Below are 18,462 nucleotides of genomic sequence, written 5' to 3' on the forward strand. Positions count from 1 at the left end.
CCCTAACCCTAACCCTAACCCTAACCCTAACCCTAACCCTAACCCTAACCCTAACCCTAACCCTAACCCTAACCCTAACCCTAACCCTAACCCTAACCCTAACCCTAACCCTAACCGGCTGGCGACGCTGCCCATTTTCGTCAACTGTCTACATATACGCCTAACCCCCAGGTATTGATATGAGATGCAACAACATTTGGATCTTCCATGAAACAACTGAACGAACGGACCGTAAAGATGCGTCACGACGTGGATGTTCTTATTATCGGTGCGGGTATGTCCGGAATAGGCTTGTCAGTCAAGCTTCTTCAGCAACACGGTACACGCAACTTCGAGATTATCGAAAAGACCGATAACGTTGCCGGCACGTGGTGGCTTAATTCGTATCCTGGCTGCGGTTGCGATGTAAGTGTCACATATGTATGACCTGACCCATTAAACATTAACTGAGACTATGTCAGGTTCCCTCTCACTTTTACTCGTACTCATTTGCCTTGAACCCAGACTGGTCCAGGAAATTTGCCCTACAACCTGAGATTCGTGCCTATTTTGACAGCGTCGCGACCGAATACAATATTCCCAGTCATGTCCGTTTCGGACAAGAAGTTGTATCTGCTTCTTGGGACGACACGGCTGGGATCTGGCTCGCTGAAATCCGCGACATTAAGACGTCAAAAATCTACCTTCGCCGAGCCAAGATCCTCATTTCTGCTGTTGGCGCGTTGTCGATACCCAAACAGTGCGAAATCCCTGGCTTCGAATCATACCAAGGTCGCCTGTTCCACACAGCTCAATGGGATCACACGTTCGACTGGGAAGGCAAGGATGTCGTCGTCATCGGGAATGGCTGCAGTGCCACCCAGGTCGTTCCCTCAATCAGTGAGGGCCCCGGCGCTGTCCACAAAGTGACCCAATTCAGCCGGCAGGCTCATTGGCTAGCAGAGAGGCCAAACCCCGAGTATTCATCCCTGTTCAAATTGACGATGAGATATGTGCCGCTTGCCATGCGTATCTATCGTGCTAAGCTCTACTGGGAGAAAGAGCGGGACTTTAGTGGCTTCGATCTCACCACTGGTGCTGGCATGCGTAAGGCCTGGACTGCCGAGACGACTGAGTATATCCGCAAGAGCTCGCCTGCCAAGTACCGAGACTTCCTCGTTCCGAAGAGTGAGATTGGTTGTAAGCGACGCGTTAACGACACCGGTTACTTGAAGAGCCTTCACCGCTCCAACGTCGAGTTGATCTATGATGATCCTGCAGAGGAAATTATCAAAAGCGGCATCCGTACCAAGTCTGGGCGGGTGGTCTCTGCCGATGCCATCATTCTCGCCCATGGTTTTGAGACTCAGAAGTTTCTATTTCCAATGAAAATTTTTGGCAAGGGTGGTGTCGATTTATATGATCACGTAAGTAACGGCTTTTCGAAGATTGGTTCCTGTCATGACAAAAACTTGCTGCTAATCGACGCTCAGTGGAATAACGTCAGTGAGGGTGTCCCATCGTCCTATCTTGGTACCTGTGTTGCTGGATTTCCGAACTTTTTCATGATGATGGGACCCAACACTCTGAGCGGTCATCTTTCCGTCATCTACACAACTGAGTGCCAAATGAACCTGACAATGCGACTGATAACGCCAATAATGCGAGCTTTGAGCAATAGCAAGTCTCGTCTGCCGTCAATCTGGAATGCTCCCGACGTCGTCGAAGTCACGCCTAGTGCTGAAGATAAAGACATTACAAATGTACAGGATAAAGCCAAGAAGCTCGTTTGGGCGAGTGGATGTACGTCTTGGTTCATCGAGCCAAACACCAATAGAAACAGCATCATGTTTCCAGACTGGCAGTATCGATTTTGGCTTCGCAGTGTCTTCGTTACTTGGAGTGATTTCTCATACAGACTGTCAAGAGATGGAGCGGTTGTTGCGAGGGAGCTAGGTCCAGGGGCGGGGACACTTTTTGCTTTGGTCATGAGCTTCGCTATTGCTACTGGGTCTTGGATGTATACGCGAGTCTGACCTAGGATTTTCTAGTAGACGTCCAGGCTTTTGGTTATGGTATTCTTGTAGCTTTAAGTCGAGTTGCCCATATATCAAATTACAGTTGATTCTGCCTGACTGAATTATGCATCTTTAATGTGATCCAACTATGGATGTTCAATGCAAAGTTATTCAATTGTTCGTCATTGGCTAAGGTGTATGTTTCGTATCAGAGTTTTTGAGTGCTGAATCAGTATCGTATAGTTTTTGGTCTCCGAAAATGGAGCGAGCATATAATTAGACGCTATTTCCGTAGTGAGCCTTCGGCTAACTTACCGAGTCAGTGCGAGTAAGCTTAGCACGTAGCGACTTACAGGGGGATGGGAAGTAGAGGAATAAGTGCCGAGCTTAAGCCGGGCCGTTCAAACGTCAAAAGCGACCGAGCGCCGTTCGCTAGACTTTCCAACTTTATCTTATTTCCCTACATAGCTACCCTTCGTAATTTATCCACATCCTGATCAGAAAGCGCTTCGACCAAGTTCAAAAAAAACCCGTTTTCCAGGCATAAGTTATACTCAATCAATCGATTGGTTAGCCTGTCAGCTACTTATCCGTTCGGCTCGGTTACTCCGAACCCTAGGCCTTTGACATACCTAGCAAGAATGAGGTCGCGCTCTGGCTGGTTGTTCTACCTTTTCCTCCTCACTTTATTCGTGATTGGGCTGACTAAACATAGCTCGGCATGTAAGCTTAGGAAGTTGAAATGCGATGAGGCAAAGCCCTCGTGTGGGCCTTGTCGTAGGGGTTCGCGCACTTGCGAGTTCCTCCAAGGTTCTATTTTCCGCTGTTTTAACGGATCGTTCACGTTCACCCGGGGTGACGGAAGATCTGGGCCAAATAGCGACCTCTTTGATGAGAGTAATGTGTGGCTTCAAGTACCACCCAAGCGTCTGTATTTCATCCCACGACGGTTCTACTTGTATCTAACACGCGGATTGTCCTAGTCACATTCGTGCACATCGAAAATCCATATGAACTGGACACTCCGGAGACGCCGACACAGAGCCACCTCACAGATACTGCAAAAACGCCGGATATATTAGCTGGAGACCATGGCACGCTTCGGGATGATATGCTTCCGCTCCCTACCACGGCCTACGAGGATGATATTCATACAACAGCGACGCCGTTCACACCTTTTGAGGCATTGGAAGAAGTCAAAGTCTTTGAAATTCAATTAATGCGGTACTTTAGCCAAGTACCGAGTCAGTGGTTAGCGAGCACATGTCTCATCACCGTCTGTGGCCTGCTAATCAAGACCAAGGATGGATTTATTCGACACGACTGCATTCTTTTCCACTGCAGTACCTCTAATGGCGACATCGGATCCACTGCTGAAATGCGCTGCTTGCGCGCTAGCGGCGAAACATCTCGGTCGAGTGATGTCCGCCGAGCCCGCCACCGCTACCCTTCGCTCCCTAGTTGAGAGCTTATCACGGTTATCTCAACCAAGCACTCAACGAACATGGATATATCAGGCTGCTCAGTACTATAGCCGCGCACTTGAGCTCCTGAAAAAGGCCATTTATCTGCTCGGTCCCATGGAGGGCGCTGCGGAGTCGGCGGAAACTGCCAATGTGTTCGCTGCTGTCGCCATGTTAGGCACGTTTGAAATGATGGATGCTCCCGCAGACGGATGGCGAGCTCATCTTGATGCGCTGCCTATGTTTGCCTCAACAAATACTGAGGCAGCATTCTCCCCAATGACACTTCCCCGCATTACTGTGAAAGGCTCGGCCTTTTGGAACCTCGTCCGGCTGGATCTCATATGTGCCTGTATGTCCGTCCGTCCTTGTCTTTCCTATTCCGTTTTGGATCAATCCATCGTTGACTTATTCTTAGTTGTTAGTGAGCGACAAACTCGTCTGAATCTCGAGAGTATACCTTCCTGGCAGAACGCTGGCCTGGCTGTGGATGACACTGGGGAAGTCCTAGCTTTCAGCCCATTCACCTCGACCCGCTGCGACGCCTCATCAGACATAATCGAGGACGCCAAGAGTAATGAGCTTCTCTGGCTTCTAGGAAAAGTGATCAATTTCCTAACTGCAGGTGACGCCATGAACCCGGAGGACTTCGCTCTCCCTCTTGATCAGAGACTTCCACTTGGCGTGACTCAAGAGCAGTTGCTTGAAAGGTGGGAAGTTCTGGACACTGAACTTCGGAAATGGCAAAGTGGTCTCCCGCCTACGTTTGAAGCGATAGCGCGAACGAATACTGGCTGTGCCTCGATGGAGCTTGAACAAATATGGTACGAACTTCCGGTTTGTGCTGCGGCCATGCAGACGTATCACATGGTGTCCATCTTACTTCTTGCCAACAGGCCTCAAGAATCGACAGTCATCCGTTCCACACTTGCCAGTCGCCTACGTCATTATCGCACAATTCCGCGAAGAGTTCTTTGGCACGCGCGAGAGATATGTGGCGTTAACTTAGCAGATCCAGTAGACTCAGTTAGGATACACTCTATCTTACCATTATTTATTGCTGGACAAGTAGTGGATGACCCTCAAGAGCAGAGCCTTATACAAGACCTGTTGTCATCGATCGAGACGGATCTAGGTTGGACTACACACTACCACCGGGACAAATTATATCAGGGATGGATAGAAATGGCACAACCAGTTTGAAGATTGTGTGCATTTAGTTAGTTATTGATAAAATCAGATTGACAAGATAATATCATTCTATTTGCCAAGACACGCCCTCGTCAACAAGAATTCTTGGACTCTTATATCCGACGCATGAGATTGAAAAGTTTCTAGTATCTTTTGCCAAACACATTGTCGTATCCCACCAAGACTGCTCGATATCTAGTTTTGCCTTGATCAACCATTTCTACAGCTTCTTTGCAACCCGACTCGCCGATATTGATCTCTTGCGCCCAGCTTGGAGATGTTAGCCGTGCTGTTCCTAGAATAGTTCGGCGTACTACAGACCTCTTGATATTCTGTTCACTGGCCAATTTCAACATTGCCAGCATTTCTGGCCGACTACCAATGTGGCTGGCTGCCATACTGTATCCGCCAGGCATGTAGTCAAAAACCGTCAAGGTAGGCAAGGGTTTGTCTGGGAGGCCAACATTGTGAAACACACCGTTAACAGCCAGTGTGCTCATATATGTCTTGAGGTCAAATGTGTCTGTAGCATCAGCAGTGTTGAGGATGAAGTCGAAGGTGTACTTCCAAGGCTCATGCCAATTTTGAGCGCTAGTACTGATGAAGTCCTTGGCACCCAGTGCAAGGGCATCTTTAGCCTTGTGAGGGCTATGGGAGATGGCATAGGCCTCAGCTCCGAGCGCTTTTGCCCACATGATTCCAAAATGTCCTAGGCCACCGCTGAATGACGATGAATTTTCGTCAGTCCAACATTCTGGAGAGCGGTGAAATCATCCTTACATCCCAATCACGCCGACCTTCTTCCCAGGTCCAACGTTGGCACGAACCAGCGGGCTATACGTGGTGATACCAGCGCATAGCATGGGAGCCACTGCGCTGGACTCCAGATTTTCCGGGATCTTGAAGACAAAATACTCGTGGACACGGATATGGCCTGCGTAGCCACCCTGACTCATGGTACCATCGGGATAAGGGCTGTCGTAAGTGTCTGGCCAGCGTTGGTTTGATGAATCCGAAAGAGCAAGTTGAAATCTTACCTATCTGGTGAGGACAATAGTTCTCATTGTCGGACAAGCAGTTCCTACAATCCAGGCAGGCAGAGACCTGAGCTCCTACACCGACTCGATCTCCGATATCAACGGTCGAGGCTTCGGGCCCTTTGCGAACAACGCGTCCGACAACTTCATGTCCAACACAGAGAGGCAGAGAACAGGGACCCCACCCACCAGAGATTTTGTGCACATCGCTGCCACAAACGCCACATGCTTCGACCGCTATGTCTACATCTCGATCTTGGAAAGGCTGGGGATTGAACTGCTCTTTCTTTAAAAAATGTCCGGGACATATCGAGGAGGGGTATACATACTGCCGCCTTGCGAAACTTGGTCCATTCCGACTGAGAATCGATGACGAACCCTTCAAAATTATCAGGATAACCCATGTTCCCTATGTCTATGTTTTAATCTTGGTGCACTTCAATGACCTATGTCGGGATTTAGAGAGATTCCTTTGCGCAAATGGACAAGGAATTATCAAAGTGAGCGTTTTATATCAATTCTAGGCTGGTTGCGCGCATAGGAGATGAGGCCCGACGTTACTAGATTAGGAAGCCGGTCTTCCTTCTTACGGTTCTCAGATCAGAGAGTTCTTCGATCGATGAGATCAAAATTTCCCCATTCGAGGCCCCTCCACTAAGGTAACAAACGAAGAGGGCAAAGAATGAAACATAAAAAAAAAGAGATAAAATGAAGAACCCCCTTCCCTGTGGGTCTTCTCGATTTGGAATTGCCTTTTCAGGAAGTGGGGGGTTTAACTCGGGTCCATTCCTCGATTCGGAGAGGGCGTAGTGCGCCCCATTCCCCGGTCAAACCCCCACTTGACCAAAAGAGTAACTAAGCGACCACTTGCTACGCAATTAAAAGACAAGGAATCTGCTGTAGGTATTGCTTATGAACCACCCTCACGTAAACGCGTTGTTCACCAAAATGTCACCTCGACTTCAAGATAAGGTCGCCGTAGTTACTGGCTCATCTTCAGGCCTCGGCCGAGCTATCGCGACGGCTTACGCTCGCGAGGGCGCCAAGATTGTCTGTGCTGACCTACAGCGAGATGCTCGGGCTGAAGTAGAAGCGGAACGGAGTGTTAGTACCGACGACCTCATCAGGCAGAATGGCGGAACGGCATTCTTTGTCAAAACCGACCTGAGCAAGTCTGATCAAGTTGAACGGTTGGTCAAGCAGGCTGTAGCTCAATTTGGACGCATCGACATGTGAGTCAATGAACTATATCTCTCTGTGTTGACTGTCCTTGGCTGTACTGTCTAACGGTCCTTGCGCTAGCCTCGTCAACAACGCAGGGATCTCATTAGAGGCAAATCGACCTCCTGCTCGTATCCACGAGACGTCGGACGAGATCTGGGATATGACCATGGCAGTCAATGTCAGGTCAATCTTCTTGGCCTCTAAACACGTTCTCAAGCAGATGATGTCCCAGCAGAAGAACGAAGGTGCTGACCGAGGATGGATTATCAACATTTCCTCTATTTTCGGTCTTATTGGGGGACGTTTCAACTGTATGTACCTGCCTAGCAAATTATGCGTCTCAACTGACAGGCACCAGGCTCCTACGCTGCATCCAAGGGTGCAGTCTCCAATCTTACCAAACAGGTCGCCATGGATTATGCTCCCGAGGGCGTTCATTGTAATGCTATCTGTCCTGGCTGTATGTTCCATGGAGCTCCATAAACCGAGGATATGACTAGGGCTGATCGAAATAGATACCCAAACCGCCATCTTTAAGAATACGGTGGCCAATCTAGATGATATCGAAGGAATTAGGGCACGACATCCCCTGCACGGCATCGGGCTTCCTGAGGATATCGTGGGTGCGGCGATATTCCTAGCAAGCTCGGAAGCGAGGTGGATCACTGGAGTCTGCTTGCCAGTTGATGGTGGCTATACGGCACAGTAAAATATTGTTCTGGCATTGAACCACGGCATGTAGTCATTTTTAGTTAAGAGAGCCTTGATTATTAACCAGTTTTGGGATACGGTTTGGCTTTGCCTTACAGCCAACGAAACATCATTGCATCCATGAGACCCATCTTTTCGCATCTCAAGCACCTTCACATCTGGATAGAGCGTTGTTATTTTGGTATGTTTTCAATTCACGTGTCATATCCTATGCTTGTTCCGAATCGGCTTGACCACCTGGATGTTCGGCTCTCACCCGTGCCTGTCTCCCACCTACCACACGCAAGTGCGGGGATCTATAGGGTGGCGCAAGGATAGTAAGGAAACTCTGCCAAACCGCATTGTATTTTACTCTAGCCCATACATAATAGATAGCACTACCATATGACCAGGCTGAGAGCCTTTGATGAATTTGTGGCACTACTGTCTACTTCCGTTGTGTAATACCTGAGTTGATTCATCACACATCTTGACAGAGTTCAAAATCAGCATTTTCAGTACAAATGGAGATCACGACTGTGAGTCTCACAACTCCCAACTTTCCGGATGTTTGCTCACACAAGGCCGATTGGAAGGTGGGTATCATTGGTTTACACACCATGGGGGGTGCTTTGACGCTTTTACTTGTCGAGAATGGTCTATAAGTCTCGATTTATGGCACGTCCGAGCAGAGCCTATAGAGAACACTCAGAAACGCACAGAACGCCGGCCTGGCCTCCAAGGTCAGCTCTTTTGGGGACTTTTAAAGTCTCTAGCCTAGGCGCATAAAGAGTGTTCATGTTTAATCTACCTTTCGGCGATCCAGGTGTTGCTATCGTCAACGAGATTTTACAGTATGTCAGGAAAGGAGACATTGTCGTCGATGCCTCCAATGAGAACTACAAGACATGCCACGCGAGGCAGCAGCTTTTTAGCCCGTTTGATGTTGCCTACATTGGTATGGGAGTATCTGGGGCTTTTCAGGCGCCAGACACGGGCCGTCAATGATGCCTGGTGGCAATCAGTCGGCTATAGACCAGCTCCTGCCTATACTCACACGGATCGCAGCTACGAGCCACAACAAAGGCGCAAGCGTCGTCTCCCTCTGTCCGTCCTCCTTTGGCACGACTCAAATTGCCTTGATCCCGAAAATAAAGGGGATGAGGGCTGTTGCGCCGAACCCCGTCGCGAATAGCGTCATCAAGGCGAGAACCAGCGGGAGCAGGCAGCCAATTTGGGACATGTTCCCGTCAGCCGCCACTTCATTCCACGAGCTGTTCAACCTCATTCCCGGCAACGAAAACACGTTTATATCAGCTCCTCAACAAGAGGAGTATCAAGTGTCCAGGATGCTTAAGCTGAACTACGCAAATTCGGTGAAGAACCCCGAGATGTACACGGTCGTGGCCACGGCTTACGACTATACTTCAAATAGCGTTGCGGACTCTACGGGCAATCGTATAGAGTTCTCATCTGGTTACATCACCCAAGGTTAGATGGTACATAGAAGAGACAAATTGCCAAAGGACGGGCAATGGGTCTTTCGCGTGCCTTGCCTTCTTCTTGACTTCCTTTCTCTTATCTCATATTCATTATAGCTCGGATTGATATCCTTAACTATTTTATGACTATATTTTCTCCACCGAGCAACAGCCACACTATATCGTTAGATGTATCGTCTAAGGCTATAGTTATGAAACATCGCCCCAAGATTCTTCTGCTCTCATGATAGGGGTGGTAGGAGCATTGATCAAGATACCTTACTAGGTAAAGGGGCTTTCACGCTAGGCGGTCTTTCTATTGAGAACTGCTTCTGGGAAGTACCTATGAAGCGACAATTTCTATTCAATCTCAAGCCATAGTCCAGTCCTAAGGGCCAGGTTGTGGTTGAAATATTTACTACCGTAAGTCCTGTCATTATGTAATGCACTAGTCGCGGTTCGCCAAGTCGTTTATATATCAGAAGACTAGTCTTACCTGTTGGTAGGAGAGCTCGATCGGTTCGCTTGCCTTCATCGACTAGGTTGCTTGGGGGGAATTTCGACAGGACTATAGCCCACTACTCCAACCACGGAGCATTCGCTTTCTCCAGCCGGGCTTAGAACTACATTTGCTAACAAGTGGATGATATCCGAGCATTCCATCTTTATCCTGCCGCGGCTCACGCTTTGAGGAGAATGAGGGCTGTTGTAAGGCAACTACTCCTTTTTAAGAGACAGGAACTTTTGTTTCGACAAACTTCCCGGGCTTGGAGAAACGGTCTGGAAACTCAGATGATCATTTTCGTTTCATGATATAGCCTACATGTACTCGCCAGGGGAGGGAGTTGAAGCATGACAGTAGAAGAGCACACCTTTCATTCCGGGAGAGTTCAAGTCGCGCCAAGTTGTGCCAGGGGGGGGGGGGGTGAGGAATGGCCGCGACGTGCAACTCCTTTAGCATGAGCAACGTCTACCCGACGTTCCTGTGCGCTAATTGCAGAGCTATCGACGGCTCGTGGAAGACCAGCTATGTCTCCCTGGACCTGTGCCTAGCCAACTCTTGCGGCTGTCTGGTTAGCGCGTTAAGGTGAGCTACCCCTGAATCTGGATACCCCTCTGCTTCTCCTCGGCTCACATCACCGCCGTCGTTTCTGGCACCATATGCCAAAGAGTCTAATCTCTCGTAGGGGATCCTACAGCAACTCGTGTTCCGCGAGGTATTGCCAGCTGATAGGCACGAGATATCAGTGCACCTGCCGGGGCTGCAGTAAGAACGACGTCTTCTCCATCATCGAGCTGAGCAAGTTCTTTTTTGCTCCTGGTTGCCTACAGCTCTGGGCCCTGGTGGCGTCGGTTCCCTTATTGTCTCTGATACAGACGATGTTGTTGAAAATGACAATGGTGAACTGATATGCCACGAACTCAAGTATGTGGGCTAGAGTCAGGAAGGAGAAGGTGGGCGGTTGGACGGGTCCATCTCTATGATAGCTTTTCGCTCTGAGGTTGAATTATTCGATTTAGGTATATTCACAAAAATATCTCTATCATGGTGGAAACTAGACTTAAACATGTAACGTGATTGAGAGAACGATACGGATACGAGTTGATAACAATTTGGCGTGATCTATCTGTTGACGTGGCCTGACTAAACAATATGCCCATATTGTACAGCATCACAAGTTCCTCGCTTGCGTTCAGATACGAAGACGTCGGTGAGAGCCATCTAACGAGGATTAATCAATTGCCCTAGCGATTCGTCTTGCCGATCACAGTTATAAGCGATTGTGTAGGCTCGTTCAGGCCTGCTGGCTAGGGGGTTGGATTGCGGGTGGTTTTCGACTCGGGCCATCATGCACTTAGGTGGCACATAAGAGACGGCTATGGCACTCGAAAAGACATAGGAAGGACCTCAATGTCTGTTGGACATGACATCGTCGAGCGAAGTGGTCCACGGTTGCGGCGGGAGGTAACTAGCTTCATCTTGTCGAAGTCGTTGCTATCCCGGCTTGCTACGATGAGGTCGCCTTTCCTTGCATTTTCCTGATCAGCGCCGTAATTCAGAGTGGTGATACGCTGATAATCTGTTGACACTGTGGAAGATCGCGATGTCTGGAGGGCGCAGTCATTCCAAGTCTGCTGCGCGCAGTAACATTTTAGACCAACCCACCTTCCCTTTCTGCACTTGCGCCGGTGCATCAAGAGAAAAGCATTCCCCAAAATCGGCTGGATTCTTCTTAGCAATATCTTTTCGTTTCTACACCGAAAGCTTCTACACTAGCAAGCTCTTGGAACTGTTAGTGCAGGGGAGGTGTGGCTGGTAGGTCTCGACGCAGATATGCTATTAAAACCGGGGTACTACGGTAGGTCGCAATGCGGATATGCGTTTAGAGCTGCGATAAGCTGAGAAGAAGCCCAGATACTGGTTTATCCAAATACCTCATTCGTAAGATGACTGCTTTACGTATCAAAAGTTATGACAGTCACCCTACAATCATGCTAAAGGGCGTATAAGGCTAAGATGTATTTCGGCTTCGCTCCCTAAGATAGTCGTCTTGACTCCTAGGCTCCCTGGCTCTTGACCTTCCGCATCGAGTGATAGAATACGTTACTAGCATATGTCCCTGGCTGCCTGAAAGTGGCCTTATCACTGTCTATTCTAGAACATCTTTAGTATGCATTTTGAAGACGGAAGCTCCCTCCCCTATTCTCCTATCTTTTAAGCCCGATATGATATCTACATTGTACATATCTGTTCGAGCTAGTAGTTGATTACCGTTACCCGGGTACTATTATGGTATTTCATTAAAAACAATGGATCTTACCTTAGTTATAGATAAAAAAAAAAGAAGTGAAATAAAGGAACAGATGTATATATTTGAAATCAAGAGTCTTTTTGAGAGTACCTTAAGAAGTACAAAACAGCTTCATTTTCCAAGTACTCTCAATCCTAAGCTCTAAAGCTTGCAACACCAGAATGCAATTTACACCCGCTCTCTTTTCTTTTTGCCCTCATGGTTGCGCAGGTCAACGCCACTCTAGTAACCGAGACATTCAACGCAGTATTTAAACGGAGATAGACGGCTAGTATCTGCTACTACTTGTATAGATTCTACCAGATAAGGTAAATCTTGCTTTTATACATAGCTAACGAATGACGCTCAGTTCCGTTCCTCGATACTGCGTCCCCGCGGTCTGCCAATGCAGTAATGGTAGGAAAGAGGCATTGGAGCTCCCTGCTTCGACTCCAACATGAGATATTTACAAATAGATTATCTCAGTTTTGTCTCTTGCCCCTCGATAAAACCTAAGCTTGTAACTATGCCGGTGTTTACTAAGTTTATCTCCTGAGATTCTGCCTCAATGACTCGTAGTTCCCCTTGGTAATTGACGTTCTCAGGTGCCGGGCATATGATGCACAGGACCCAGTATGAGAGGGCCGGCAGAAATGTGCACACAAACCAATTCACATCATAAATGCGACGAAGCACCTCTGGTAGTGAGATTGAAGTGTAGACCTGACCGATCACTCCTGGGAGCGTGATTTCCATGAACAGAATCTGGACAACGACCGCACGCCAGTTGAACCCCGCAGAGTAACGGTACCGTCCGTGGGGGTCGTACAGGCCCGGAACGTCCAACTTGCGCCGTTTGATGAACCAGTAGTCCGTGATCATGATGCTGACTATGCAGCAGATAACGCTGCCATACCCGTTCATAAACTGGAGGAACTGCGCTGCGGTGCTAACTAGCTTCCACGGCGCCAGACACCACGTTCCGATGATTAAGCATATGAAAGAACCTCGCCGCACGTTGATGTAGGACGGGAGAATATTCATGGCGTCGTGACCGAAGGGTATCGCGTTGGCGGATATATTACAGGAGACCTGCGAGAGGATCCAGAGGCAGCCACACAAGAAGGCGAGGAAGCGGCCGCCAGACCCGGTCCAGAGAGACAGCAATTCGACCGGGCTCCAGATATCGCGCGCATAGAGGGCGCGGCCGGCGCCGACCGTGGCTATGCCGAGGATTGCATAGATAGTTTTGACGATTGGGATCGTAAGGATCTGCGAAAACGGCGCATATCTGCGAGGTGGTATTATGAGTGTTAGGAATCTTGTAACCTTGATTTGATTAGGTTGCATAGCCACTGACCTGGTTTTACTCAGCCTAGAGTAGTCCGACATATTGATGGTCATCGTGAGCCAAGAGTTGGTATTGGCACACAAAGTCGACAGCCAAATCCACGTTCGTGCAGACCCGTGAATGGTAGCCTCCTGCGAAAAGATACCTTTCACATTACCAGCGCGGGCGCATATCCAGATGACGGTGCCCACGGAAGTGGGAACGAGTAACACTGCTTTCCAGAAGAATAGCGTTCTATGCAACATGTCAACTACATGCGTAGAGCCAAGGCGCTGGAGGATCCAGTGACAAATTCCTAGAAAAGGGCTTACTTGAGTTTATGCAGTGGAATGCAAAAGAATGGTACTTGAATGAGGAAGAACAAGAGATAAGACATCATCTGCAAGCTGGTAATACCGGCGAATGTAGGAAGATGATTCTCAATCAGCCGGTATTCTGGCCATAGAGCGGCTACAGTCTGGTTCGTGTCAAGATGCCGATTACTTCCATCATTCTTGACTGATGCAACATGGATGCTTACCTCAGTCACTGCGAACGAACCGATCCAGCAATTCACAGAAAACCATATAATGCCCAAAGCGCCACGGGTGAAGACTACAAAGTAACCGAGATAGTATCCGTAGCTCGACCTGACAGCGATGGGGAATGGGATGTGGTAGTCCGTTCCCGGCGCGCCGCTCATCACTTCGGGTCCGTGTCAGCACCTAAGAGTTGATGATTCAAAGGAGCGTGGCATCCACTCACCGGTCGGGATACTATTCAACACACCAGAAAGCAAGGTTATGATCACGGCATCAGAAGTGCTTAGTCCCACAATCATGGCTGAGGCTGCGATCTGCCAGGTCGTGATGTTAATCAGATCCGACATCCAGTAAGTGGCAAAGTCCCAACTGGTCCATGTGCGGAGCTCGGGGAGTATAGGTTCTTGGTCTAGAAATAATTAGCTCGACATGGCTCAAAAAGAAATGTAGTAGCATACAAGTGATGCTGGTTTTTTTTTACCTTTGTTCGATGCAACGCCTGGGGGCGCAAGTGAAGACTCCTCAACAGGCAGTTTCCACTGGATCTGGGAGACCCGACTCTTGATAAAATGATAGTGCTCTTTGCCGGATGCATAGAATTTTGCCATCTTCAATGAAAATGTCAATTATTCAAACGAAATGCCGACAATCTCAAGCGCGACGTCAGGACAACACCTACGCCCGGAGTCTTTTATTGCATCATTTAAATAATAGTTGTCAATCCAGCCGTTGAGACTCAAGGGGGGAATATGATCGGAGAACACTTTACGCTAACTGATTGAACCTCGTATCAAGATTTGCTGTTTGCGTCCGAGAACGTTGCTGGATAGTCACCATGTTGATTGTCTGCTCTGAGGTCATTTCGGCCCGGGCATCGTATCTGACCCGCGGCCGAGATATTTTGGACCCAAAACTCGGCCGTGATGACCCGCGGCCAACGACTAAAATTCCCGTATCTTCAGATAGCATTGATACGAAGTCTTATCTCGGTGTTCCGAATTGGGCATGAAATGCGTATATGTTAAAACGCAAGACTCGTAATGTTTGCTGACGGGCACCGCGCTCAAGTACATCACCCTTCAGTCTTTTCACCTTTGATCACGATTCTTTCATCATGGCCACGGACAACAGCTTTCCCGTCATAAGCTTCTCCTCCTATCATAATGAATTCGATGCTTTTGCTAGGGAAGTCTTCTCGGCCAGCCAGAATTGGGGTTTCTTCATCCTGACCGACCATGGGATCCCCCAAGTGGACGATATGTTTGACATGGTATGTAGGCGAATCGAGAACATGAAACCTGTGGTTCTTTTTGGCATCAAAAGTCTGACCAAAACCCCGTAAATAGTCTAAAGAGTTCTTCGACCTCCCCATGGAACAAAAAGCAACGCACATTATTGACGGCACACTAACAGGCTACGATGGCAAAAAGCTCACCACGTGAGGTTGACCCCTTGATAATTAGCTCTAATATCTAATCGAACTGAACCTATAGATTCGCTGCATCTGAAGGCATAAGCTTTGGCATGCCAGCCGGCTCGGTTCTTACTCACACAAACCTGCCCAACTGGTGGACTGCGTCCAAGCGCCGTGATATCGAGAGTTTCAAGAGTAGCTGCTACGGCCTCAGCCTGGCCATCATCTCCACATTTGCCTCTCAACTGGGCATCGAGAAAACTAGTCTCACGAAGTTCCACAAGCAAAGCGCACCAGGAAACGTGTTGAAGTTCATCAAGTACCCCCACTTCGACGAGAAACCTGATGCAATCCCCCGCTTGTCGGAGCACACCGACTGGGGCAGCATCACTTTTGTTTTCACCGAGAAGTCAGGCCTCGAGATCCGTGATCCATCGAACAACTGGTTCCACATCCCCGTCATACCTGGCGGTGTTGTTGTCAATATTGGTGATGCGTTGTCGCTCTGGTCCAATGGGGCTCTCAAGTCAACAATGCATAGGATCAGTTGGAAAAATCTGGATATTGCGGAAGATCGGCTTAGTATTGTTTACTTCACCCATCCGAACAACGGTGAGCCTCTGAGACTTGTCTACATTATTTGGGGTGTTCCTACTAAACAATCCATGGCCCGATAGACGCAATTCTTAGCTCATTGACCGAGAGCGAAAAGCCTGACGCCGAGGCCCTCCCGCTGACGTACGAGAAGTACCTCAAGATCCGATCGGTGTTAACTTACGGTTCACTCAGAGAGCTGAAAGATGGTGGGGTTCCATTTGAGGATATTGATCCGAGGGCCCTCGAGCAGGTGAGGGGCCTTTGTGTTGCCAACTCTGGCATCTTAGAGTCCCACGCTAGGAACAAGGCGGCGTAGGATTGAGCTGAGTTCCAGTCTGTTGTGAGAACGGGAAATCGTTTGGAGTACGAGACCCTACAATCTCCTGCAACCAACAGGGGTTTGTGTGAATCCCGACCAAGGGATCCGGTCATTAGATAAAAGATTTTATATAGGATAGTAAATGAACAGAATCTATATACCATATTCTTCCAAGAGTTACTTAAGACTCATGCACATACATGCGTGATAGCTTGAACTCCCAGCATGAGTATTTGACCTCTCTAATAACATCGGATTGTTCCGGACTTAGTTGAAGATGCTGACCCTAAGTTTCGACACTGAAATTAGCAGACCATTGCATCCAACATATCGAGCTCTGCCATATCAAAGTCATATGTGTCCCATGGAAACAGAACTCCTTCAACGCCCAGTTCTTCGACAAACTCTTGACCTTCCGAAACTTCCATGGACAGCAATTTTCGGACAATAGTCTTGAGGTCTAAATGCGCTTCCCCGGCAAGATCACGATGTGTGTCATCGAACTTGAGGAGTGAATCAATTAGAATAATGCAGCACGATACTAGATGAGTTGAGAAGGTCCACATGTGTCTCATGGGTACGGTCGATGGCTCATTCTGCCAGTTCTCTTGGTCAAGAATGCATCGTTCAGCTATCGCTAAACACGAGAGCTGAGTCATCGAACAGTCAGTACACATCTGTGTCAGTCTTAGTAGGAAGTAGAAACATACCTGAGTATACGAGAAGCGTCTATCAGTAAAGCTCCGTAGTAAGAAATGACGATGAATAGAAAACACCTAAGAAAGTTAGCTGTGATCTTTTATGCTCCCGGGCGGATTGCTCTCAATATCTCTAGGATATTGGTCACGTACCTTGTGCGCTATAGAGAGCAACTTCGTTGACGCGACTTGTCTGATATACGATGGTAGTTCATGTGTCGACAGGTTGGGTCGAGAAGGGTCTCGAATGAAAGAAGGAAAGCTGACGTAGAGCTGCTTCAGCTCTCTATCGGCCCAAAGAACCTGGTCATAGAGTTTCTCCAGTCCGTCAGAGCTTTCTTCAGGGCTTCCGGTTCGGCACATTCGATCTTGTTGTTTCCAAATGATGACAGCAACTAGCGTTGAGTGGTATCTATCAGCTTTTGCCCGTGTGTGCTCCAAGTGTTTCACATACTCTGGGACAATGCATTCGTGTAGGTGCTCTGGGTGTAAACATTTCCTGGCTGGGCGACTATCGTCCCGTCGCCCGCAGGAAACTCCATTCGGTCATGACAGTTGAGAGCTTGTGGTGTATTGAATTGAGATGGATGGAGGAGGTATGTGTTTTGGTATGGGATTTGAAGCCAGTCCTGGCGAACAAGAAACCACCAAACTCTCTTCTTGATCTCCCTATTTATCAGGCCTTTCTTGGAAGTCTCTTGAGTGATCTCTGCTGCTGGATCGTGGTCTAGTCGATCTGGCCCGAGACGATGCATGTTGAGACATTGGGAGATTCGGATGCCGCTGGCAATCATGACACTGATGAAATCAGATTGGTCTAGGTTGTGGGCCACTTGCATCAATATGCAGATTGTCTGGACGGAACACACAGTGTGGATAGCCATGAAATTGGCATCGTGAAGGCTTCGTAGACTGATATCATACTGGGCACGAGCAGAGTCCCATCTAGCTGCAGAAAAGGTCAGAAACTCGGACATTGGTCCCGGACGGATGTATGGGCATCCAAGAGCATATCGAACCTGCGGCGTTGATCCCCAAGCTAGCCATCTCTGCTTCTTCCATGTGAAAGAATGTCGTCTAGTTTAAACGTTAACGAACAAGAAGACCCCTTTGCCGCTACCGAGTTGAAGGACTTACGCATAACAATGCGTGATACAGGGCCACCCAGGTGCGGTCTCGAGGCTCCTCTTTCAAGCTATCTTCGAACTCATTCAAAAAGGTTGGCATATGAACTACATTATGCATCCATGCAAGCCTCACTTCGTGGTAGGCGAGTAGGCGACGGGCTTCGTCGGGCGACAATATGGTATCCCAGGAAACATTCGAGGTGCCAAACTCAATTCCAGTGGCAGTGGTGGTACACGACAAGCTTCCTGGCGAAGTTGATACACGAGTTGTTGATGGCCTTGGTGGGGCTTCTGTCAACTTAAGAAGGCTCCGGCGACCATGGGTCAGGAACTCGAGAGTCGCTGTTGCTTCTGTACTAGGAACGTTCAGAGTGGACTCTTGAATACTGAAAGCGGGTGTAACCCGCTGAGGGCTATGTGACGGTTCGAGAGAAATCTGGCTGTCCATGAGACGATGGTCCAACCCGTTCGGGTTTGACAGGCGAGTCTGGCGAGTCTGATGACTACCAGCGGGAGTGTTTTCCGCCGAAGTTGAGGGTTCCATGGGCAAAGGGTCTGAA

At 48.6% G+C, this 18,462-nt stretch overlaps 8 protein-coding genes across 8 annotated transcripts; 5 read left to right on the forward strand and 3 right to left on the reverse strand.

Annotated features, from left to right (window-relative positions):
* Positions 1–237: 237 nt before the first annotated feature.
* CPAR01_09837 (uncharacterized protein) lies at positions 238–2,015 on the forward strand (the record flags this gene model as incomplete). The annotated part of the gene is made up of 3 exons (XM_060494101.1): positions 238–405; positions 462–1,406; positions 1,473–2,015. The coding sequence occupies 3 exons, from the start codon at positions 238–240 to the stop codon at positions 2,013–2,015; spliced, it is 1,656 nt and encodes a 551-aa protein (XP_060346283.1).
* A 1,403-nt stretch (positions 2,016–3,418) lies between these two features.
* CPAR01_09838 (uncharacterized protein) lies at positions 3,419–4,663 on the forward strand (the record flags this gene model as incomplete). The annotated part of the gene is made up of 2 exons (XM_060494102.1): positions 3,419–3,812; positions 3,879–4,663. 2 exons carry the CDS (start codon positions 3,419–3,421, stop codon positions 4,661–4,663), a joined length of 1,179 nt encoding a protein of 392 aa, XP_060346284.1.
* A 131-nt stretch (positions 4,664–4,794) lies between these two features.
* On the reverse strand, positions 4,795–6,092 carry CPAR01_09839 (alcohol dehydrogenase (NADP+); the record flags this gene model as incomplete). The annotated part of the gene is made up of 5 exons (XM_060494103.1): positions 4,795–4,921; positions 4,973–5,371; positions 5,432–5,639; positions 5,689–5,965; positions 6,018–6,092. 5 exons carry the CDS (start codon positions 6,090–6,092, stop codon positions 4,795–4,797), a joined length of 1,086 nt encoding a protein of 361 aa, XP_060346285.1.
* Positions 6,093–6,636: 544 nt separating this feature from the next.
* Positions 6,637–7,621, forward strand: CPAR01_09840 (uncharacterized protein; the record flags this gene model as incomplete). Its single annotated transcript, XM_060494104.1, has 4 exons — positions 6,637–6,920; positions 6,991–7,223; positions 7,271–7,372; positions 7,428–7,621. The coding sequence occupies 4 exons, from the start codon at positions 6,637–6,639 to the stop codon at positions 7,619–7,621; spliced, it is 813 nt and encodes a 270-aa protein (XP_060346286.1).
* Positions 7,622–8,400: 779 nt separating this feature from the next.
* Positions 8,401–9,098, forward strand: CPAR01_09841 (uncharacterized protein; the record flags this gene model as incomplete). The annotated part of the gene is made up of 2 exons (XM_060494105.1): positions 8,401–8,560; positions 8,671–9,098. 2 exons carry the CDS (start codon positions 8,401–8,403, stop codon positions 9,096–9,098), a joined length of 588 nt encoding a protein of 195 aa, XP_060346287.1.
* Positions 9,099–12,352: 3,254 nt separating this feature from the next.
* On the reverse strand, positions 12,353–14,355 carry CPAR01_09842 (NCS1 nucleoside transporter; the record flags this gene model as incomplete). The annotated part of the gene is made up of 6 exons (XM_060494106.1): positions 12,353–13,166; positions 13,236–13,460; positions 13,538–13,683; positions 13,747–13,910; positions 13,971–14,156; positions 14,229–14,355. 6 exons carry the CDS (start codon positions 14,353–14,355, stop codon positions 12,353–12,355), a joined length of 1,662 nt encoding a protein of 553 aa, XP_060346288.1.
* A 506-nt stretch (positions 14,356–14,861) lies between these two features.
* On the forward strand, positions 14,862–16,074 carry CPAR01_09843 (oxidoreductase; the record flags this gene model as incomplete). Its single annotated transcript, XM_060494107.1, has 4 exons — positions 14,862–15,017; positions 15,094–15,185; positions 15,241–15,773; positions 15,839–16,074. The coding sequence occupies 4 exons, from the start codon at positions 14,862–14,864 to the stop codon at positions 16,072–16,074; spliced, it is 1,017 nt and encodes a 338-aa protein (XP_060346289.1).
* Positions 16,075–16,382: 308 nt separating this feature from the next.
* On the reverse strand, positions 16,383–18,446 carry CPAR01_09844 (uncharacterized protein; the record flags this gene model as incomplete). The annotated part of the gene is made up of 5 exons (XM_060494108.1): positions 16,383–16,580; positions 16,929–17,170; positions 17,230–17,724; positions 17,795–17,852; positions 17,913–18,446. The coding sequence occupies 5 exons, from the start codon at positions 18,444–18,446 to the stop codon at positions 16,383–16,385; spliced, it is 1,527 nt and encodes a 508-aa protein (XP_060346290.1).
* Positions 18,447–18,462: the final 16 nt, after the last annotated feature.

This window comes from Colletotrichum paranaense (assembly GCF_030867605.1).
Source record: "Colletotrichum paranaense strain IMI 384185 chromosome Unknown Scaffold_8.1, whole genome shotgun sequence".
In the NCBI taxonomy this organism is placed as follows: Eukaryota; Fungi; Ascomycota; class Sordariomycetes; order Glomerellales; family Glomerellaceae; genus Colletotrichum; species Colletotrichum paranaense.